We start from the raw sequence: 21,478 nt of genomic DNA, 5'->3' as shown, positions 1-21,478 counted from the left end.
TTAGAAAGAGTATGTATGTATAACATGTAACAGCAAAAAACTGCTGAAGACAACCATAAGAAAGCTCTAGAAAAAGCTAGTTAAGTAGACCCTGAGTTATAGATTATAGTTATTAGATTTTTTGTAATATTTTGTACAGAATTTTTATTTCAGAGGCAGGATGTACAGTAACATGACTGGTTGGTAAAAACTTTGTTCTTCAGCAGCTCATCTGCAGACGACTTGTCCTCATGAGACGGGAACAATCAGCAGAAGTGTTTCATCAAGTTCAAAGCAACATACTGACTAGTGAATTAACAGGACAAGGCTGGACATTCATTAACTTCAGCTCACTTCAAACTGTCCAGAAACAGTGATATACTTACAAGAAACTCGTCTCGGATGAAGAACTTTGCTCTTGTCACTCTTGGGTCTTCACCAGGTTCAGGAGTTGCTAAAAGAACAACAGATTCACAGTCAACACTGACCAACATAAAGAGGAACCCTATCAGTACTCTGCGTATTTCAGTGGGGCACAAACCTTCATTTGGTATGGTGTAGCGAGCATATTCGGGGAAGTAGTCTTCAATTTTGGATTTTCCAGCTAATACTTTCTCAGCCAGCATGTCCTGCTTGTTCAGGAATAATATGACTGATATAGTGCGTAACCATCTGAAAAACAAATCCACAAACAACAAACTCTGTTAAAGAAACAGTATTAGCAGGGTTTTTTTATGCGTATGAATACATGAGACAGGGAAACGATGGGGTTTGCATTTCAGCTCTCTGGACTTATTTGAATTAACAACATCTGAATTATGTTGCACAGAATACTTAGACATATCTGATGGACACTTTTGGGGCTTTTTGGAAGTAAACCAATTAGACCCCCTTTACTAAATTTGCTCAAAGAAAGTCAAGAGATTGAACTACTGGTCCTTCGAACATCAGTGTAGTTTTTATGACATGGGGGTGTTTTCGTGCAGTCATTAGCGATTTTGACAGTAAAGAGATGAAAGGAAATTAGGGGCGAGAGATGGGGAAAGGCACAGGGGTGCCGTATCGTTTTTCTTTAATAACCTGTTCAAAGTGGGATTAAACTGGTGTATTTAAAAGGGAAATTCTGGTATTTTTTTCACTTCTGGATCAACTTGCTGGCTGACCAGGGATCAGGGATTTCCAAAGGACTGCTTTCTTTATTTACATTTGGTTGGACTCAAAGACAAGTGTTTAAAAAGTTTTCTGTCAAAGTGTTTTGGAAAGCTGCAGGAGACTTGCTCTTCTTGTCCCTATCAACTCCTTCTGCATTTCTTAAATCCCAGCAATGGAGGTTTTGAGTAAAATGTTACAATGAACAGTAGTTAAAAAGGAAAAAAAGACAACAGCACCTAGGCTGATAAATACCAGAATGTCCCTTTAAGTTGAGTATCAGAGATTAAATGTGTATGTTAAGTTAATTTAAGCTCATAAACAGCCTTTTGACTTCACCGAACTTACATTTAAGCACAAGGACAGTAGTGAACAAGACAAGAAAGGTATAACGCAGCAGAGAAAGACCTACTGGACCTGACATGAGGCCCCAGATGAAAGGAATTAACCACTCGGCTCAAACTTCATTCATGTTTCTGACTCACCTGTTGTTCCAAATACTGCGGAAGAGGTCCAGGGCTTCCCGTAGCCTGTTGGTGTTATTGTCTTCCCTTATTACCATGTTGTAGCTGCTGCTGGCCACCACGAAGATGATAGCAGTGACGTCTAGAAGGGGAAGAGAGAAACTACATCAGGACAGATCTCTGACATCACACGCGTGTGTAGGAATAACCCAAAAAGAGACGCACAAAAAAAAGACAAGCTGTGATAGGAGGAGAACGTGTCGTTGGGTGAAGACGTACAGTGTGGCTATTTGACGAAGAACAACAAAAAGGCTGAAAGTCTCACCATTAAAGCACTGGATCCATTTTCTCCTTTCATCTCTCTGGCCCCCAACATCAAACATGCTACGGAGGAGACAAAATACTGGGTCAGACTCAGACACAACAACACACTTGCTGCTGCCCTCTTTAATCAAAGAGTTCATATCTCTAGTAGGACGTCAGGTACATATTGTACTGTAGAACATTTAGACGTATGTTTTATTTTAAGGATTATTCATTTAAAGATACATTTTTTTTTAGATGATCACAAAAGATTTTCTGTCTTGAGCTAAATCTGCTCCTGATCTCAGGTCTGGATTGCTAAAAGAGATCCTAGATCTTAATGGGACAAGTCTGGATACATTAATAATCGATTAGTGAATAAATAATATGAAGAACAGCATTATTTGCACATACTCAGTGCCCTGTGTGTCCCGGGCTGGATGTAAAGGAAGTCATCAAAGCTGAATAATAAAAAAGGCACACCCAAAGGGAAGTCATGTCCCAGAGCTTCTATATCAATCATTCAGGACAATATAATTTGATACAAAGACCGTTTCAGATGGTAGAATAAGTCTGTTGTGTCTGCGACTGCGAAAATATGTCATCTCATCTGACATCATCAAAGCAGTTACGAAACATTTACTCTAAATTTTATTGGCTGCTCTTATAACTGCAACCGATGGCCAATGCTCTTAACACGAGGCCAAGGAAAATATAGCCTCGAGGAAATTCTTAACTGTGATTATTGGTACAACAGTGTTGCAAAAAGTCAACTGCTTTTGACTCAATAATGTTCGGCGCCAAATTATTTGCAGAAAATGGAAAACGCCTGGGAAGCCTCTTTTCCAGGAATGCTTTACGTTTGGAGAATTATCAGCACGGATGGAGCATGTCTTTGACCAAGCTGACTGTTCGGGGAAAAAATTATGTGCAATAAAGAATAAACTAGTAAAATCAGTCAATATACTAGCAAACTGTCTTCATCATGTGTGTTTATGTCCGAGTGAAAGCTGAGCAAGACTTACTGAAAGTTCACTTTGTCTACTTGGAACCTCGTCTCGAAAATCCCTGAAGTTAACACTCGGCAGCGTAGCAGGTCCTGTAAAACATGGAAATGAAGACGTATTCAATTCAGTAAAATTCATGATAAGCAAGCTTTTGGAGGTGATTTACAACAAGTGTGCACGTTAATGGGAGGACTGACCTGGTCCGTTGGTGTGTAGTCGTTCTGTCTTACAGAGTCAATTCTGTCCAGGAAACTGCAAAGAGAGAAACAGAACAGACTTAGATTTTGCACTAAAGTCTATACTTTAATGTAGGCTGCGGGAAGAAAGTTAAGATTCAACAACATGAAACAATTCAATGTCACTACGTGTGAAAGTTATGAAATTAATGCGATTAGTCGCCATAAATACTGATTTCTAAAAATAATTAGATATAATAGTTATAAGTCTGATATGCTGAATCTACAATAGTCAAACCCAAATAACAAACAGGGAACCAGAGCTCATCTCACAGAGAAACCCAAGGCCACGCTCATGCTACACCAATCCCAACACAATTTTATCTGTTTATTTGAACCTATCTATTAACTGCAATCTTCAAATCTGATCACACGTCATAACTGTTACATCATTCATTAAACCTATCTCTTTGCTGCGTCAGTCTGAACAGTTATTTAGACGTTCATGTGAGCTACACTGGATGCTGCAAAAGGCGGCCGCCATGTCTGTCTCCCTGTAGAGGCTCGGTAGGCCGGTGTTAAGGCAGCCCGTTGCCACAAGAGGGCAGGGCTGCTCAGTCTGGGCTATTTTGGTCTGTCTCTAGCCAGAGTGATTACATAAGGCGGTTATTGTGGAGGTTAGACAGCTTGCTGTTGCCGTCTCTTCACTACTGAGAGAGCATGTGCAGCAGTAGCAGCAGCAGAAGCAGCAGCAGCAGCTGGGCCTCTCTGCAGCACAGCAGACTCAGGACACCAAGGCAGACTCAGGACACCGAGGCTGGGAACGCACGGTCACACAGGCCTCTAGATGGTCTGGACCACACAATTAAAAGACTTCAACAATGCTGGTCTAAGGGCCAAAATGTGTATAGACTTTAAAAAAAAAAGGTCCATTACTGGTATTTACAGAGACAAGGTACATTATGATACATAATACAAAGCTTTACATCTAGACAAATATATATACATACACACACACACACACACACACAGTATGTACAGTGTATATATTTTCAGACAGCCACTGAACATTCAGTAGGTCTATCTGGACAATTTAGGCATTTAGCTTTCTGTTACCTGAACTGACTACAGGAGCAACAGTGACCACACCAGAGTTCGAAATAAACCAAGGCCCAAAGCAAAATGCCCTTGAAAATACTAGTGGTACAAATATGTTTGCCAGCATGAAATGCAACTGTGTTACTCTCAAAAATGAACTAAATACCCTTAAAAGTCACAAAAGGAGGCATAAACCGTCACTTTGGGCGATTGTGATGGGCATTTACACTATTCTGTGACATTATATAAACCAAACAATAAATTGATCAATCAAGAAAAGAATCAACAGATTAACTGCTAATGACAACAAATTGTTAGTTGCATCCCTATTTGTTACCCTAGATTATTCCTAAATTAAATCAAAATTACTAATCAGTATTAAGGAGTAGTCCAGGTCACAGTCATGCTTGTGAACTAACAACAATACTATTAAAGAAAAAGAAATAAAACTACAGTGGAGAGAATGGTGCAAGGTATATTTTTCTATGAGAGCAAATTAAGAAGATACAGCAGAGGAGATAACGGTGCGTCAGGTATTTCTGGAGGAGAAGTCGTCCCAGCCTAAAGCTGAAGTTGGTGAGTGAATCCGGTATGTAGGACACAGATGTGGGCCAAACAGCCTACATTTTTCACCCAAACCGTCTGTGGCTTCAGGATGTCACAAGACAGTCAACACAGCTTCAGCATACAAGAAACCTGAGGCACAGAAGATTAGTAGTCAGGGTTTCTGTATGGTTTCATCCAGCGATGGTGTGTCAGTACATTTTCACTTCAACCATAAAAGTAGCACACCTAACACACCCATGTAGAGCTAAATAACTGAGAATGAACGCTCTATTATGAACCATTAGATAACAGAGACACCGCTCATGTGCTCTGACAACAATGTTTTCATCACACCGACTTTATTTCTGACTCACACGGTCCACACAAAAGGAGAAGTAAGGCTATTTCTGAAAGAGCACTAGACTTTCTCACACAGAGTTCATATACAGTAGATGCATCTACTGTATCACCAGACACAACACATACAGTATGGAGGAAAGGAGGGGAGCATTTAAAGTTAGGTCTGCAACTGTTTATTAAAATGTAATGTATACATGTAAATATCAAATGTTTTTGACTTGTTTAGTTATCAGAATGTCACAAAAATGACAAACGCACGCCACATGTTACCACAGCCTAAAGTGGCATCTAAAAATTGCATGTATTTACTAACTAGTTGTGTGTGTGCCAAGTTACCTCAGAGGTCTTAACCAGTATGAAAATTCCCAGAAGGAGTCCACACCTTGTCTTTAACTTACAACTTGACCTTTGGACGGTTGTTACTTTTGCAAAACTGAACTGATGGACCTTTTAGACCATAAACGTATCCTGAACTTTAATCTCTATAAAGACCCAAAAGTTAATACCCAAACCTGAAGCTTAAAACACACCCTGAGGGGTTTTTGGCCACTAGTAGCACCACAGAGCAATGTTTTGATAACAAGGTTTTGTATCTCATGCTCACAGTGGTTCCCAAACTTTTTGCGCTTGTGACCCCATTAAAACAAATGATGTCAATGTCTCCTGGCAACCCCTCGTCATAGTTGCTAATCTACAAGCTGTGAGCAGTTCAATCAGATGAAAAACACATTTTTATCGGAAAGCATAGCCTGATTTTACTTGAACTGGCTGTTTATTTTATTGCTTTTGTGTGTTTTATGTATTTTATTTCTTTATATTTCATCATTCACTGTGGTATTTTATTTCTCTTGTTGTGAAGCACTTTGTACTTTGTTTTGATAAGTGCTTTATAAATAAAGTTTTATTATTTATTATTATTATATTCAATCAAAGTTTGATTTTCCCTTCTTAGATTGTTTTATGAGAAGAACTTTAAGAAGCCTGAATGGATAAAACTAAACAATATTTCACAAGAAAGAAGCAAAGAGTAGAGAAAAGTAAAAAAAAAAAAAAAACAACAACAATTTGTTGTATGAGAATTGAGTTTTTTCTTATTTCTCACCCGGCAATCATCTCATTAACCACTATATTCAATTAGCAACTCCGTGTGGGCTTCCCGACACCCAGGCTGGCAGAGTGTCATGATAACTATTTCTACTGGCTATAGAAGGCCGTTTTGCCTAGACACAGTCGGTGGCACCCAAAAAGATAGCAATGTATAGAAAAAACACAAAGAACAAGACTAGAAGCTGAAGAAACAATGCAGGTTTCCAAAACATTCTCAAAAAAAGGTTTCACAAATCTTTTATGAGGTCAGAAATGCATTCAAAATGTGTGCTCAACCTTACGGGACTAGGGCTGCAACTTTTTTTTTTTCAGTTTTCATCAATGATTAGTTGGCTGAGTATTTTCTCGATTAATAGCTTAATCTATAAAATGTTAAAAAAAAATTTAAAAAAATGTTTAAAGTGACAAATGTCCACATTTCCTAAAAAACCCAAGGTTTCTTGTTATGTCAGACAAAACCTAAAAATAGTCATCTTATCATCACATAAAAATTAACTGAATTACTATTATCAATTTGATTACCAAAATAGTTGGCTGATCACTTTTCCGTCGATCGTCTAATCAAATAATCGACTTGTTTCAGCTCTATAATAGATAAAGAGTGCATTTTAATGAGAAAGTAATGTAAAGAAAAGAAAATTACACACACATTATCTTGAAATTGAGACGAAAACATCTGTAAATAACTCAGCAACATGCAGAGATGTAGTGGCTTGTATGTTGGCTTTTAAGTCATGTTGGTTCAAGAACCACATTTAGCAAATCACACAATTAACTGTATCTATTAGTGCTTCCCTGGAACAAAGATGAACACAACCAGCAAATACAATATACAGATGAGTATAACACACAGTCATCTCCCCTGAGCAGACACAGACACTTACTCACACACAAAAACATCACCAAAACCTCCAAAAAATCTCCAGCTTTTGCCCCATCACTGCAACAATGTAGGAGTGGGAGTATTTTTAGTCAGCCTTCCTAGCAGAAACCTAGCTAGGTTATAATTACTGAGCGCTTTCTGACTGCCTTGTGACACAAGTACTATTGGTGGAGCGCTGGAGAGCCAATTATAGTCCTCATACTCAGCAAGAAAAAATAAAATAAAGAAGAACAACAAGGGTCCTGGATCCAGGAAAAGACGGCGAAAAAGATAACATTGATTACTGAGTGGTCGTCCAGATAATGCCATTATCAAAAGGTTTGGGTGCAGTTTTCAGTGACTACAGCTGTTCTGGTCGAGCGCTACAAATAGACGAGCTGGGTTTCAGGTCCAGGGAAATCTGTGGTTTGTATTGGTTTCTTCAATTTCCTCCCAGAACTGTTCTCTACTGGCATCAGAGATCGTTATGTGATGTAGAGTTCATTTTGTCAAATTTGTGGATTTGAGGGATAACAGGCCGGCAGCTCTTCCTCTTTGTTCTTAGTATGTGTACAGTACATATTATTTGGATGGATGGATGGATGGACAGACAGACAGACAGATTAAGAGGCCTTTTACTATTCCATGACAGTTTGTTCTTAATTGGCAGGTTGAATAAAAAAAACAAAAACTAACTCCACTACTATCTTGTCTATTACAGTCCCTCTCTTTCTGTCTGCGGGGCTGGGTTGTCTCTGTATTTAGCCAAAACACATTGTACTCGTCCTGCGGTCCAGTCTGTGTTACTATGTATAGGCTTTGTTGTGGACAGTATCACTTGACTTGGCCTGGTCTTTCTGTGTTGTTGGCCTCATCTTTCCATAAAACACAGACAAGCATGAATCCACAAACACACACACAGCCAGAACCTCACCCACACAGACCAATATGTTGAGGGACAGTAGATGCGTGGGGGCCTCAGGCCTCAGCCCCCACATGGTCCAGGTCACATGTTGCTGCCCATTGAGCAGAAAAGGGGGTAGCGGGAAGATGGTGGTGGTAGTGGAGAGGCAGGGGCATTACAACGCTTCATACCAGGGCTCGGGGACATGGGTCACCCAGCTCCAAGGGGGCTTCTCCCTGAACCAGAGCACTGAGATAAGCTCTCGTACCATTATGTTGCTTTCGGAGAGCCACAACAAACAAACAGACAAACAAGCCTAAATACAAATAAAGCCACAAACCCAATAAAGTAGCCAATTGGCAAAGAAGTGAACCAAACGGCAACAATTTCATTAAAACATTCAAATTTAAGTCAAAACAAACTGCACGTATCAACACAACAAAAACAAAGAGCCAGTTGTGAATATGCACAACTGCGCAAAGACAGTGAGAAGTTGCAACAACGCTGGAAATAAAGTCCTCTCCAACAGACAGACAACCTTCACACCAACCAACAGCGCCCAGCCTCATGTGCTCATTTGATAATTGGGTTGACTTTTTACAAATAGTGGACCATCTTTAATTAGCAGTGCAGAGGATCTGATCAATAGTTTCCATATTTTGAGCCACTCGGGCCAGCATAATGGACTTTCACTTTAGTCTCCAACTGACTGGTGACAGCGCTTTAAAACTCACTGCTGGACACGGCAGCAGCACCACTACACTGTTTCTAGCTGGTAAAGCTTTATTTAAAGCTTTATTTAAAGCTTTATTTAAATGTTTTTGTTTGAGGGCCTACACATATTTCTCTGTGTTTCATATATTTACTGTGGTGTGTTATGTTTATGTTTTGCCATGACCAAAGAGAACAATTTAAAGTAACAATCAATGACAGAGAACGAAGGGAGTATGAGCAGTACAATTCACCATTGCTGAATTAAAAAAAGAAGAAAGAAAAAGAGCTCCACCTTAAGTAACTCAGAGTTCATTGAGGGAAAACTGACGCCAAACCGACCACACTTTTTGACCAACAAATGATCTCTAGGAAGTGCAAAAGCAGAAACATGACAGTAACAGCAATGATTGCTCATTACTAAACGGGACACTAAATGAACAGATTTAAAACAAACAAAAAAAAATAGGATCACCATTTCAAATCTTGGATCTACAAAGCACAATATAATTTCCCAGAAGCCAAGATGACGTGTTCATATGTCTTGTTTTGTCCGACCGACAGTCCAAAAACCAAAAGATATTCAGTTTACAATAATATATAACAGACATAGGTAACAAATCCTCACATTCGAGAAGCTGGAAACAGAATAGTTGGTGTTTCTGCTTGAAAAAACACACTTAAATTAATTTCAATTAATTTATCAATTACCAATCATTTTAGCACTATTTGGATCATTCCTAAAATTACATTTCTGTTAAACTGTAATCTAATATTTCAACTTGGGAGCTTTTCCTTCATGCTTCATCTGTCTTCTCTCACAAAACACACCCAGTATCATAACAAACCCAGCTGCACTACGCAGGCCATCACATAACACAGACTGTCAGAGGCATTGAGCTGGTACAGCACACAGAGCCATGTGCAGCAGGACAAAGTGAAGGTGGAGCTGCGCAGGATCCTGGTCACCTGGTGGAAAGATCTGAGCCCAGGGTTCAACTCATCCATCCAAACAGGAACACTGTGCAGTTTGGGAGATGGATTTGAAACTAGACAAATCCATCAACGGCTCAGTGGGTACTTCCTAAATATAGGAGCAAGAACGGAGACACTCCTGAAAGTCAAACCAAATCTTGTGTAAACAAAAGTGCCTGCTTTATCTCAAGGCCGCCAATTCGCCTTCCAGGGCCGCATCAAGTCATGGTTTTGAAAGGTGTTGTATAAAAATGTAAAATACATTGTAATGCCCTTTTGTCTCTGCTTAATGTCTACGTGGACCATTACATTTCCTCTGCTTAAAATAGACTCAGCCCCCAGATTCAAGCTACAGTGGGAACATGGGGACTCTGTCAGGCCTGAACCATGTCCCATGTGGAGCTCCCAAATACAGTTCTCACAGTGAAATTGACTTATGGGTATCTCTAAATATTGAAGCCCAACATCGATACACTATCTGTCAGATACTGAATAAGTCTAAACCAAAAATAGAAAACCAGGTAAAAATAGTCTAATCAACAATATCGAGCAGCAGCGTAAACAACCATGGCCTCCATGTCAAATTAGTTGTTCCGCTTGGGAATCAACTGGCGACCCAGTGAAAATTAGCTTTTCCTCTTTTCCCCTAATCAAAAGTCAATAACCAATGACTAATATCAGACAGAGGAGTCTACAGTATCAGTGTAGATTGCATAAGCCTGAACCGAGCCGTGCGGGCTGAACCAGGTGGTGATTAGAAATTAACCAAATCCACACAGAAGTAAATAAATTCCCCATAAAAAAAGCAAGTTAATATCCTTTACAATTCTTATTTTAGTATTTTAAACATGCAGATTTCTCTGGATGAAATTTAGCCGGAACTCGAGCAGTGAAGGCCTGTGTGCTGTTTGTGTAGTTCACAAACTTGCCTCCGGGTGGCATCCCTTCGCTCCTACTGCACACAGCCTCTCTTCCACACTGACCCTGCCTGCTTTTAGCAGCTGGGTTCCCATAGCAACCCCAGTCGGTCCATACCTCTCCCTCTCCCTCTCTCCCGTCTCTTCCTAAGCCAGGCGGCACTTGTATCCTTCCATTCCCAGACTCTCCCATACATCAACACAAAGCAGAACCGTGCTATGTGCTAGCTTTCTACATTGTATGTGTGTCACTGTGTGTGTGTGTGTGTGTGTGTGTGTGTCTTTAGTGGGAGGGCACAGCAAATTTAGGCTTATGAAGACAGATTATTTTAGAGTGCCACCGTCTCAAGCACACAACCAAAAGTAAGTCACATTTTCAGTAAAGGGGAGGAAGGAATTTAATGTGCATTTTGTAGTATGTAAAGAGACACAAAGTTACTGAGTTCTGTCACAACCTGACAGACGCAGAGAGATAAATTAGACGTGCAGGGTTATATGAGTTAAGAGCTGAACTGTGGGGATAATTGATAAGGATGTTACAAGTCACGGAGCAGTCAATAGGAGTCCTGTGAGATGGGCCTGGCTACGGTAATGCACACTGGAAAATGACACTTTATGGCCAAGTGGTAACTGCAAACTGTGGTGATGTTGACAGTTTTGTAACAACCCTGCGTTGAGAAAGCAACACACCCTCCACCCCACAAAAAATAAATAACTAAATTCACAGTGGCTTTATGCGCACTGGGATGCAGCTAGTCAACAAATTACCAGGGTAGTTTCTCATTTCTGTTATCCCGGCAGATCAGGGGAAATGGATTTGGAGTGATTTGATGTGTTGGTGATTAGCGGGATATGTGTACAGAGTAATCAGTGTACAGTGTCATTACTTTGCCAATGAACAGGTGAGAACAGCAGGGTCAGGTACACAGGTACTGCAGAATAATTCCAGTGGTTCCTTGTAAAAACAAACAAACAAACAAACAAACAAAAAAAGAAAAACACACACAACCCCCCCCTAAATCTAATGTCAAATACACCAAAATCTACTAATTTAGTTGTTGGGTGATGTTCCTTTCAACTCCAAATCCAGTGAATCTCTACTTTCTGAATATATTTTACACTTTGTCTAGAGCTATGGGTGGTATGTGTTTTGTATGTTAGCAAAATGCTAGTGGAATCCAATGAAATCACAATTAGCATTACCATTTTCCAAAGCAACAGCTGTTTTTGTGACCATGAAATCTGTAAATCTTTGAATGGACAGGGTGACAACAAGTATGTATGTATGTATCCTGCTTATTTATATAACAATTAATATTTTTCAGTCAAACTCAGTAAAGTTAAACTTATTTATAAGTTTCCATTATTTCATTATCGAACTATCTGACAATAACTTTCTCGTGGGGTCTATAAAATGCCAGAAAAGGCCCAAGGTCATCAAATTCCTTGTCTGACCAACACTCAAAAACCCAAATATACTAAGTCTACAACCACATACAACAAATAGAAGCACCGAATCATCGCAATCTAGAAGATGTACAAGGGAATGTTTGCCATTATTTGTTGGTTACCAAAATAGTTGCGGATTAATTTTCTGTTGATCGATTAATCACTTAATCAACTTGCCTTAGCTCAAGTTTCTGGCGTTAATGCTCCAGCAGACACAGAAAGACAAATTAGTAAGTAACATGCACAAAGGAACATGTAAGTGCATTACGCCTTTGTTTAACTTGTAGCAGCTGTATGAATATATCAGATGTGGACTGGAATTACATTTCTAAATAAATATTGCTTTAGAGTATCACTCTAAAGGACCCCAACGGCATGCGAAGAGGAACCGGATGTTCCCCTATAGAGCATATTCTTTCGTCAGGACACTTTAAGATGCAGTCCTTATCTATCTGGTCAGCATGGAGAAGCTCCAGTATCTCAGGATGAGAATGCCTACAACAATAAATCATCCAACCAAACCGCTGAACCATGGCTTGTGCTGGAGCCAAATGTTTACTTAAGTTAGCCTCCAAGCTACCTTCTTCAGCCTGGCCTGATGAAACAGCCCGCAGCTCAAACTGTCTAGGCAAACAAACCGCTGTGACAGAAAAATATAAAAGGTTTCTATAAATAGCTTTGTGCCCCCTTCTAACCACATTCCACAGGAGGTGAAAGTTGAGGCTTGTTTGACAAGTAGCCGAGGTGGAGGGAGACCTTTTACCTGGGTGTGGCTGGACACCGCTAACTGCTAGCCTCACTGCTAGCCAGGCCTACAGACTACACAACCTGAGCTACAGTACACAAACAGGTTTGAAAGTGATGTGATACAAAACATGCTAATGTCAATGCTAAACACATGTGGTCATGTGCTTTTGGATGGATTTTGCACGGCTCCAAGTCTGCTGCTGCTCACTATGATAGGCCGGCTTGGCAGCAACAGGGAGAGAGTGTGGCGCTGGGAGCCCCTGTCATGATTAGATAGCAAAATGTCTCCTTGCGTGTCAAACCCCGCTTTGATCAATTCAGCTCCCCCCCTCTCTGTCTCTAGCAGTGGCAGAAATGGTTGAGCTGTGTGTGTGTGGAGTAGGGGGAGACAGAGCGAGCAGGAAAGCATATGGGTGCATTCATGCACTCGCGATGATTTGTTTTATGTCAGGGCATTAAGAGAAGAGAAGGTATGGCCAGGCAGTGCGTAGTCGCGCGCACACACAAAACCAACACAGAGGCGTTTTGTGTCTCACCTTCTGCTACTGACCTTCCCTTTGTTTACAGCGCATTGCCGGGATACTCCCTTTGATTCGGCTGCGCACACGTGACCCTCCGCCAGTTTCTGCTCTGCAGTGCTGCTGCTAAAAATAGCCTCAGCTTGCCCTGGCTCCACAGCTAGTTTACATAAGCTCTAAGGGGGTGGAGGGTGGGGGGGGAGAAAGGGAGCGACAGAGGGGAGAGACAGAGGAGGGGGGAGAGAGAGAGGAGGAGGGGAGCCTCAGTGAAGAGAGAGAGAGAGGAGGAGGGGAGGAGGTCTGTGGACGACCATTCCACAATCTCTGAGCAGGGAACCTGCAGCGCCGCTGCTGTCCTCCAGCAGTCTGTGCCTTTACACTGCTGGTCAACAGCAGGGTGTGTATGTGTGTCTGTGTGAGAGAGAGCGAGAGAGAAAGGTATGTGTGTGTACTGTATGTGTGTGTGTGTGTGTGTGTGTGTGTAGTCGGCACACAGTAACAGACTCTCAGATATCCGCCATTCACCAGCCTCGCTCTGTGTCTCTGTCTGTCCCTTAAAATGGACGCACATTTTAACCCAAAAATAAAAATCTATTTATAGATACGACTCCCCTTCTTTAAGTGGAACATAAATTCCCATTTTTTTCTCTGCAACACTGTTCACACTAAACAGTCAGAGAAACAAAACTAACAATTAACAAGAACCTACAAACAAACAATCTAAACATGCTAATTTGATATGTAATACAAAAAACTGACATGAAAGTTAGTTCGTTTTTTTAAACATATTAATATAGATTTTGATATTTGATATACTATGCAAAATGTATATCTTTTTCCATGCAGCAGTGCTTTCTTTCAAATGTGATCCAACTCATTGACTAAACTAAATACTGGCTGTCAGGGCCTCTGGTCTCTAGAAACAAAATAAAAACACACTGGTAGTGTAGCTAATCTTGTGACATGTAGCATGCTATGCTGGGCAGCTTTAGGCTCTCTTAATTGTTTCCAAATGCCCAGGCAGGCTGAGAGCTTTCTAAACCCGACATCTACAACTTTAAACTTCCACAGTACTTTAAAACACTTACCTAATGGACATAAAAAGCCATTACAGTAACACTAAATCTCAGATCCTAATGTTAAACTTGAACATGTTAAATGATGCCCTGTCTGAAAAAAGGGTTCTACACACACACACACACACTTTGGAAAAGGCTTCATATAAGGAACCACATGTGCTCTCATGTGTGTTCTGCAACATCCTCTCTGCTGTCGCTTTCTGGCCTCAAGAGAGGACTTAATAGATAGACTGAGATAGAGAGAGAGAGAGAGGCAGTCCCACAGGGGGCTCTAACAACCTTAAGGACAGTGGTTTGTGTAGATGGAGTCCCACTGAGCTTCCAGTAGATCAGATTCAACAGTTCAGCTCAAAACCACGCCTTCCTTTTCCTCAGAAATCATGCACACATCTACACAGTCACAGATATATTCAAACACACGCACACAAACACACACACACTTCCATAGTGCCCCCTTTGATTATTCCTCAGTCAGCTGACAGCAGGGTCATCTGATTTTAGCAGGCGACACAAAGGTTTTTGTTAATCTGGATTAAGGCCTTTTATGATTCTTTTTATGAAGAATCGATTGGTGTAGTTATAATTATGATTTGAATTGCGCTATGGCAAACATTTGAGTTAACATCTGTGATTCTCTTGTTAAAAAAAGGCACGCATGCAGAATTCACTACAAATATGAGAGATTTAATTTAACTGAACTGAAACCATTTAGGCTATTTTTACGTTTGTTTACTGAAAGGGGCTAAAGCAGTCAACAACAAAAAATGAGCATACCAAAAAAATAGATAAACATTAATAGATCAAAATGCATTTAAAATGACTTTTCTAAATAAAATTGGTGCTGTCTCACAAACATTTTTGAGGCTTGAATCTGAAACAAGGATACATTTAAAAGTAGCGTTGCTAGTTATGTGTTTTAATTTTGCTCTTTGTATCATTGTTTGACTTTTTGGAGCAAGTTGGTTGTGCTGCTACATCATCCATCATTTTGTTTTAGTTTGTGATAGTTAATCCAAAATCACACCAAACTAACTAAACTTTCTTTTAGCTACTGAAAAGCTGATATTTCTTTGATTTTGATACTTTAAGTTGTTTAGCAGGTATGGAGTCTTCTGCTTGTCCATCAAGTTAACATCACTGAACTAATAGACCTAACAGACTCTCAGTTTCATGCTTTTTAGATACATACATTCAAATTGTGACTTCAGATTTCATTCTCAAACTATGCAAAGCCCTAAACTGGACAAAACAAAACAGTCTATGAAGGTTTAACACAATTTCAAATGCTGCTCTGGCTGCAGTGACACAAATATCCCAAGCAGAAAATTCATTTCTTATGCATTAGAAGTAACCCGATAACCAATATGAAAAAAAAAAGTATTACACTGAAATACAAACACACAGATCAGTTCAGACATGTGAGAAGAGCCCAGACCCTGTCACAATCAGCCTCATCCCTTGGTATTATACTGTCTACATCACATCAGCTGAAACATTAAGAAATGAAGCAACTTATTGGTGACAGAAAAAAGCAGCAGTGACATGCAGCCGGTGTATAAATATCGCTCTCTCGGGCTCTTCCGTGAACAGAAGAGGCTCCTTATTGAGGAGAGCCACTGTTTGCGAAGCGTAGCCCCTCTGTTTCTGTACGCCCTTCAGGGGCCGGGGCTGGCTGACAATGCTGGCCATTCTTAGTACTTTACTGCCTCAGATGACTGTGTCAGTGGCCCCCGGGCTGGTGACAGAGTCCCGTGACCAGCACTAAACCCCAGCCCCAACCCCAGCCTAGGCCAAGAACCAGACCCAGCCTTAGATATGTCTATCCACAGTCCCATCTCCAGGACCCCGGGACTGCTAAAATTTGTCCCGTCCCAGCTGTACCTCTCCATCCTGGACCAACTACACCACATTACATCCTGACCTATGATGATCCTTGCAAATTTAAACATATGGGATGCATTGAGTTTCGTTAAGCAAAAAACTGCATTCATCTTTTTAAGCTGAAATGTTTACAATTCCTATTTGCAACTTCTTAAACCCTGAGAACAACAGATGAAGGATTTGGAAATATTGGTTCAATTTATTTAATAAAAAACACTACGTAACTGGCAACTATTGTGATAATCGACTGATTGTTTCAGTTCTTTTTTAAGCATAAACTCCAAACACTGGTTCTGAACTCTGTTCCAACTTCTCCAATGTGAAGATTTGCTGCTTTTCTCTGTTTTCATATTATTGTAAATGGTTTGGGTTTTGGACTGTTCATTAGACAAAACAAGACATTTAAAGACGTCACCTTGCACTCTGAGAAACTGTGATTGACATTTTCCTAATTTTCTAGACGATGAATCTATTAATTGAGAAAATAATCGTCAGATTAACCAATAATGATAATAATCATTAGATGCAGTACTACTGTATTTCACTAATCCATCAATCTTTTGAAAGTGTGTGATGATGAAACCCATTTTCCAATCCACCCTAAATAGCCCACACTTTTCCTCAGTATTTGATCTTTGCCCCTTCTATTTAATCCTCATTGGGGTCAATGGAAATGGTGCCAAAAACTGTGAAATGTCTCTGGATGGCTAAAGCAACAACAATCTGACATTTGTCTCAGTTAGACGGGTGAGTCAGGGCCAAGTCTCGTCTTCCTGTATGTTTTGAATTCATGTGTGTATTTACTGGTGTGTGTGATTACCATAAACTCTAGATGGGATTATGGGGATTAATAACTGTAGAGGGATGATCATTTGGATTGAAAAAACAGGGACGTAAAAAGTATGAGTAACATTTACAGTAGGTAAGGCAAGTAAGGCTGCAACTAGCAATTATTTCTATTATTATTTTCTTGATTAATCAGCTACCAGACAAATACCAACACAACTTCCTAAAGCCCAAGGTGACGTCTTCAAATTGATCGTTTTGTTTGACCAATGATCCAAAACCTAAAGATATTCGGTGTACCATCACATATGGTAAAGAAAAGCATCAAACGCTCACAATTTAAAAGCTGGAACTAGGACATGTTTGGCATTTTTGTTTCAAAAATGACTTGAATGAATAAACAGCAGTAGTAAATAGTTGCAGCTACATTTTTTGTTGATCGACTAATCAATTAGTTGAATAATTGTTTCAGCTCTAATGGCAAGATATCGCAACACTTCATCACTCTTATTATATAGCAGTGTGTCCCCGTGGATTAACAGCTATTAAATTCTTTCAGAAGCTGGCAGATTAAACTTTTCTTATCTGTATCGCTTATTTCATACTGTCAAACACTGAAAGCATATTGGTAAACTACAATGACCACAATGCATTGAGCCTTAAACAAAAAGCATGGTGTTTCTTAAATAGGCAGCGGCCTTTTGACTTAAAGGGAGGCCACTCAATAGGTTTTGGAGGTATATAATTTTAAAATCACAAAAAATATTAATTAAAAAATAAGTTTACAGCATCCAAAGCAAGCACCAGCCTCATCACACATAAACCCCAGCTGTATCGCTCAGTTGTTTCAAAAGCTCATTTCTTCCATCCGGGGCTGCTCTCCTCAGTCCCAGTCCCTGCTGCTGCAGCCTGGCTTCCCAGCCACTGAGCACACCAACACAGGGAGAGCTCCCTACCATCCCAGCCAGCATCTAACACTGGATAACAAATATCCACTACAGTAAAAAATACCCATAGTATATGAATTGTGTCATGAATTGTGTCATATTTGCTGGGGGACTGCAACGAACACTCACCACACAAAAAATAAAAAAGCACAGAGGCCTGGGAGTTCAGATCTGCGTGTGAAAAAGTGTTTGATTTTGCCGTTGACACATCCAAGGCATTGCAATGGAACCAGCCCGCCGCAGCTGAAAATAGCTCATAATCAATCAACTGGCAGACACATATCTGTGCTCTTAAAACGTATAAATGTGCAATGCAGAGGGCAGATCAATGGGTGACAGGATTCCAAAAGCATCGATATGGGCATGCTCTTTGGCATAACAAGCGCTCGCCATCAGCCCATACTTATTTCCTGTGCCTTTGTCCAATGGGTGGTCCAGGGTTAGGCCTGCTGGAAAAAATATCTGCCAGTGGAGCAAGGTCTGTGAAGGACAACACAGATGAAATGGCAGATGTATATAATCTGCCTTCACAAAATCTAAACATATATTTATACATATAGCTATATCTAACCAAATTTCCTTCCGCTGTGATCTTGTTTGGTTGTTTTACGACAATATGTCTATTGTGTTTGACTGTTAGCATATAAGGATGCTGCCTGCCAATCTGTTCCTCCCACAAACAGCCACATGTAGGCCAACTTCCTCTTTAATTTACTCTCAGAGTGACTGAAAGCACTCTTATCACATTTGTGATCCAAGACATACAACACAAACACAAGTCTGTGCAGGTTCAATACAAAATATATGAGAGAGAGAGAGAGAGAGAGAGAGAGAGAGAGAGAGAGAGAGAGAGAGAGAGAGAGAGAGAGAGAGAGAGAGAGAGCAGATGAGAGAGACAAAAGAACAAAAAGAAGATGAAACGAAAGCTTCCTGGATTGACTTCAAGATTATAAGAGTGGGTTGGGTTAATGCTAGCTCAAAATTAGCTAGCACTGAGAAGAAGGGACAAGCTAACAGACAGACCCTTATAGAAAAACATGTCTTTTCTGAACTTGGAGGAATAGCCAAAAACCAAAACATTTGTTTAAATACATCCTGAGTCCAAATTTATGACCTCTGCTCCCTTTCTTTCAACCTAGTTGGCTGCAGAAGCCGTCTACAAGTGTTTCACTACTTTCAGGATAGTCACTGAGAACAGTAAGTGTAGTTTAGTGGTCATAATAACAATAGGTGTGTGTGTGTGTGTGTGTGTGTGTGTGTGTGTGTGTGTGTGTGTGTGTGTGTGTGGGCCTTTACACACAGACAGGTCTGCTGCCATGTAGGACAGAGTATCTATGAATGCCCTCCATCCACACAGTTCATACTGAGGTTAAAACTGAGAGAGGAAGTAAGTGAGAGGCAACACAGTCTGACAAATTCCAGACATCAATCAAACACACTGACAATAGAGGCATATTGTGATTGTTTAATTGTTTCTACTCAACAATGACATTTCAAAATGAATTGCAAATGTGAAAACTGTTTTTCCAGCTCCAAAAATCATGGTAGGTATTGAGATGTTTTGGCTTTTCTATCACTGAAGACAGACTGATTTATTATATTTCAAGATTTTGACTTTTTATGTTATTTTCTAGTAAATTCACAGCACTGAATCACACATACACTTTCCTACAGACAAGAGCAACAAAACACAACAACTATCATAAAACTAAACTGCCATTCAAGCAGGAAAAACACAAAAAGTTCTGACATATAAAGTAAGAGCCACAATCAAAACTGAAATCGCAGTTTGTACTTTTGTACACTAAACCACATGAATTTTTTATCTCCTTTACACACCAGTAATATAAATTTGTTAGCTTGATGATGATTTATTGGCCAAACAAACAACTGCTCACCAGCTGTTAACCAATCAGGAGCAGCAACGTAACAGCCAGAGAGGCGGTGATAGGAGGACAGCAAGAAGGGCAGGAGAGAGAAGCAATGAAACGGAGAAAAAAGAAAGAATGAGGAGGAGGTTGGAAAGAAGGAGGTCAATTGGGACTTAAAATAAACAATTAAGCATTAGGGGAGAATTTTAGATTTGGAAGAGTAGATGTATAATAAACTTCCACGCAAAAAAATGCTGGCTACTTACAACATAAGGACAGAAAGAAGAGTACAGAAAGTATAGCGATCAAGTTCAAAACCAATACATGCACTCTAACACCAGAAAAGTCACATATAAACCAGTACCACTCAATTTAAATACTGTATGCTTTTCACGGTCTACATTTTACCCTGTTAATGTTTACTCATGTCACAGGACAGCTGTATTTTCAGTGCTTCAGCTAATTGTGTTGTGTTGTAATTGTGTTATTACAATATAGAATAATCTTTCTGATTTTGACATTCAGAAGACCACTGCATTTACAGAGTTGTAACAAGGACATTCAGAAAGAAAACTTCAAATGTTTATGACACCACAATATTATGTGGTATCATTATGATACTGGAATATTGACTAAAATAAACACAAGATGCTTTTTTACATATTGTGCAGTCGTACTGCACACAGACACAGACTGACTCAGAGCAGCAAAGACAAACACAGGCCCTGGACTGTAACAGCTCCACCTTACAGATTCATGTGACTCTCCAATCATCACCTGACTATCTCTCTCCTTTCTATGGAAGCTGCTTTCAGGCAGGGCAACCAGGGAAGACTTGAACCGAAGTCAAATTTATGTTCAAGGAACGGAAGATATTCAGGAAAAGAGTACAGAGACTGTTTGTCTACGTGCTATAACATCTTTAAAACATCTCAACACTACACCCATGTAACGCAGGCTCACAGATCGCTGACAACAAGACAATATCCCCAGTCACTGATAAAGTGTGCCTTTGACCGGGTGGACCCTGAGAGATAAAGGAAGCCAACCTTTGGGATGGGAGGGGACAACTTCCAGTGGGCTGCACTCCTAAGTCTGTACCATGTACATGTCCTCATATTTACATGTGAATCCAGAGGTGAGTCAGAGAGGAAGCAGAAGGAGAGCACTGTAATCAGTGAGTCACTTTGCATATCCAAACTTCCTTTTACAGGCAACAGAGGGGCCCTCCACTGTGTACAACCAGCACCCTATGGTGGCCGAGGTACTATAGGAGCCTTCCAAACAATCTGGGGCACCGTGCAAAGAGGCATCAGTTTCTGCACCTTGCCACACTGCAGTTACCAGTATTTCCTAACTACAGTATCTGGAGTACAATTGTATTAGGAAAAACTTTACAGATTGTAGCCAAAATCAAATCATGACCCACATAGCTTTTGTCCAGCCTTAGCAACACTGAAATATAGTCTATCAACTCCACAGGTAGGCAATTACTATCACCGTCACCAAAAATGAGAAATCCCAACTTTAACTACAGCATTATTACATATTTACAGACAAATATTACATCAATACAATTCCAATGAATTCAACACCTGGGCATTTTAATACAGACCAGACAAGGCTTTGCATATTGCCATGG

General features: G+C 40.2%; 1 protein-coding gene across 1 annotated transcript in view; it reads right to left on the bottom strand.

Moving 5' to 3' along the window:
- The window catches only part of LOC122886560 (guanine nucleotide-binding protein G(olf) subunit alpha-like), a 47,130-nt gene that overhangs the window by 2,929 nt on the left and 22,723 nt on the right, over positions 1-21,478 (bottom strand). Inside the window, 6 exon segments of the mRNA XM_044218902.1 lie at positions 366-433; positions 521-651; positions 1,614-1,734; positions 1,918-1,976; positions 2,921-2,994; positions 3,100-3,154. Coding sequence (XP_044074837.1) covers positions 366-433; positions 521-651; positions 1,614-1,734; positions 1,918-1,976; positions 2,921-2,994; positions 3,100-3,154 — 508 coding nt within the window.

This window comes from Siniperca chuatsi, linkage group LG13 (genome assembly GCF_020085105.1).
Source record: "Siniperca chuatsi isolate FFG_IHB_CAS linkage group LG13, ASM2008510v1, whole genome shotgun sequence".
Taxonomy (NCBI): Eukaryota; Metazoa; Chordata; class Actinopteri; order Centrarchiformes; family Sinipercidae; genus Siniperca; species Siniperca chuatsi.
This window is presented reverse-complemented; position numbering and strand designations above follow the sequence as displayed.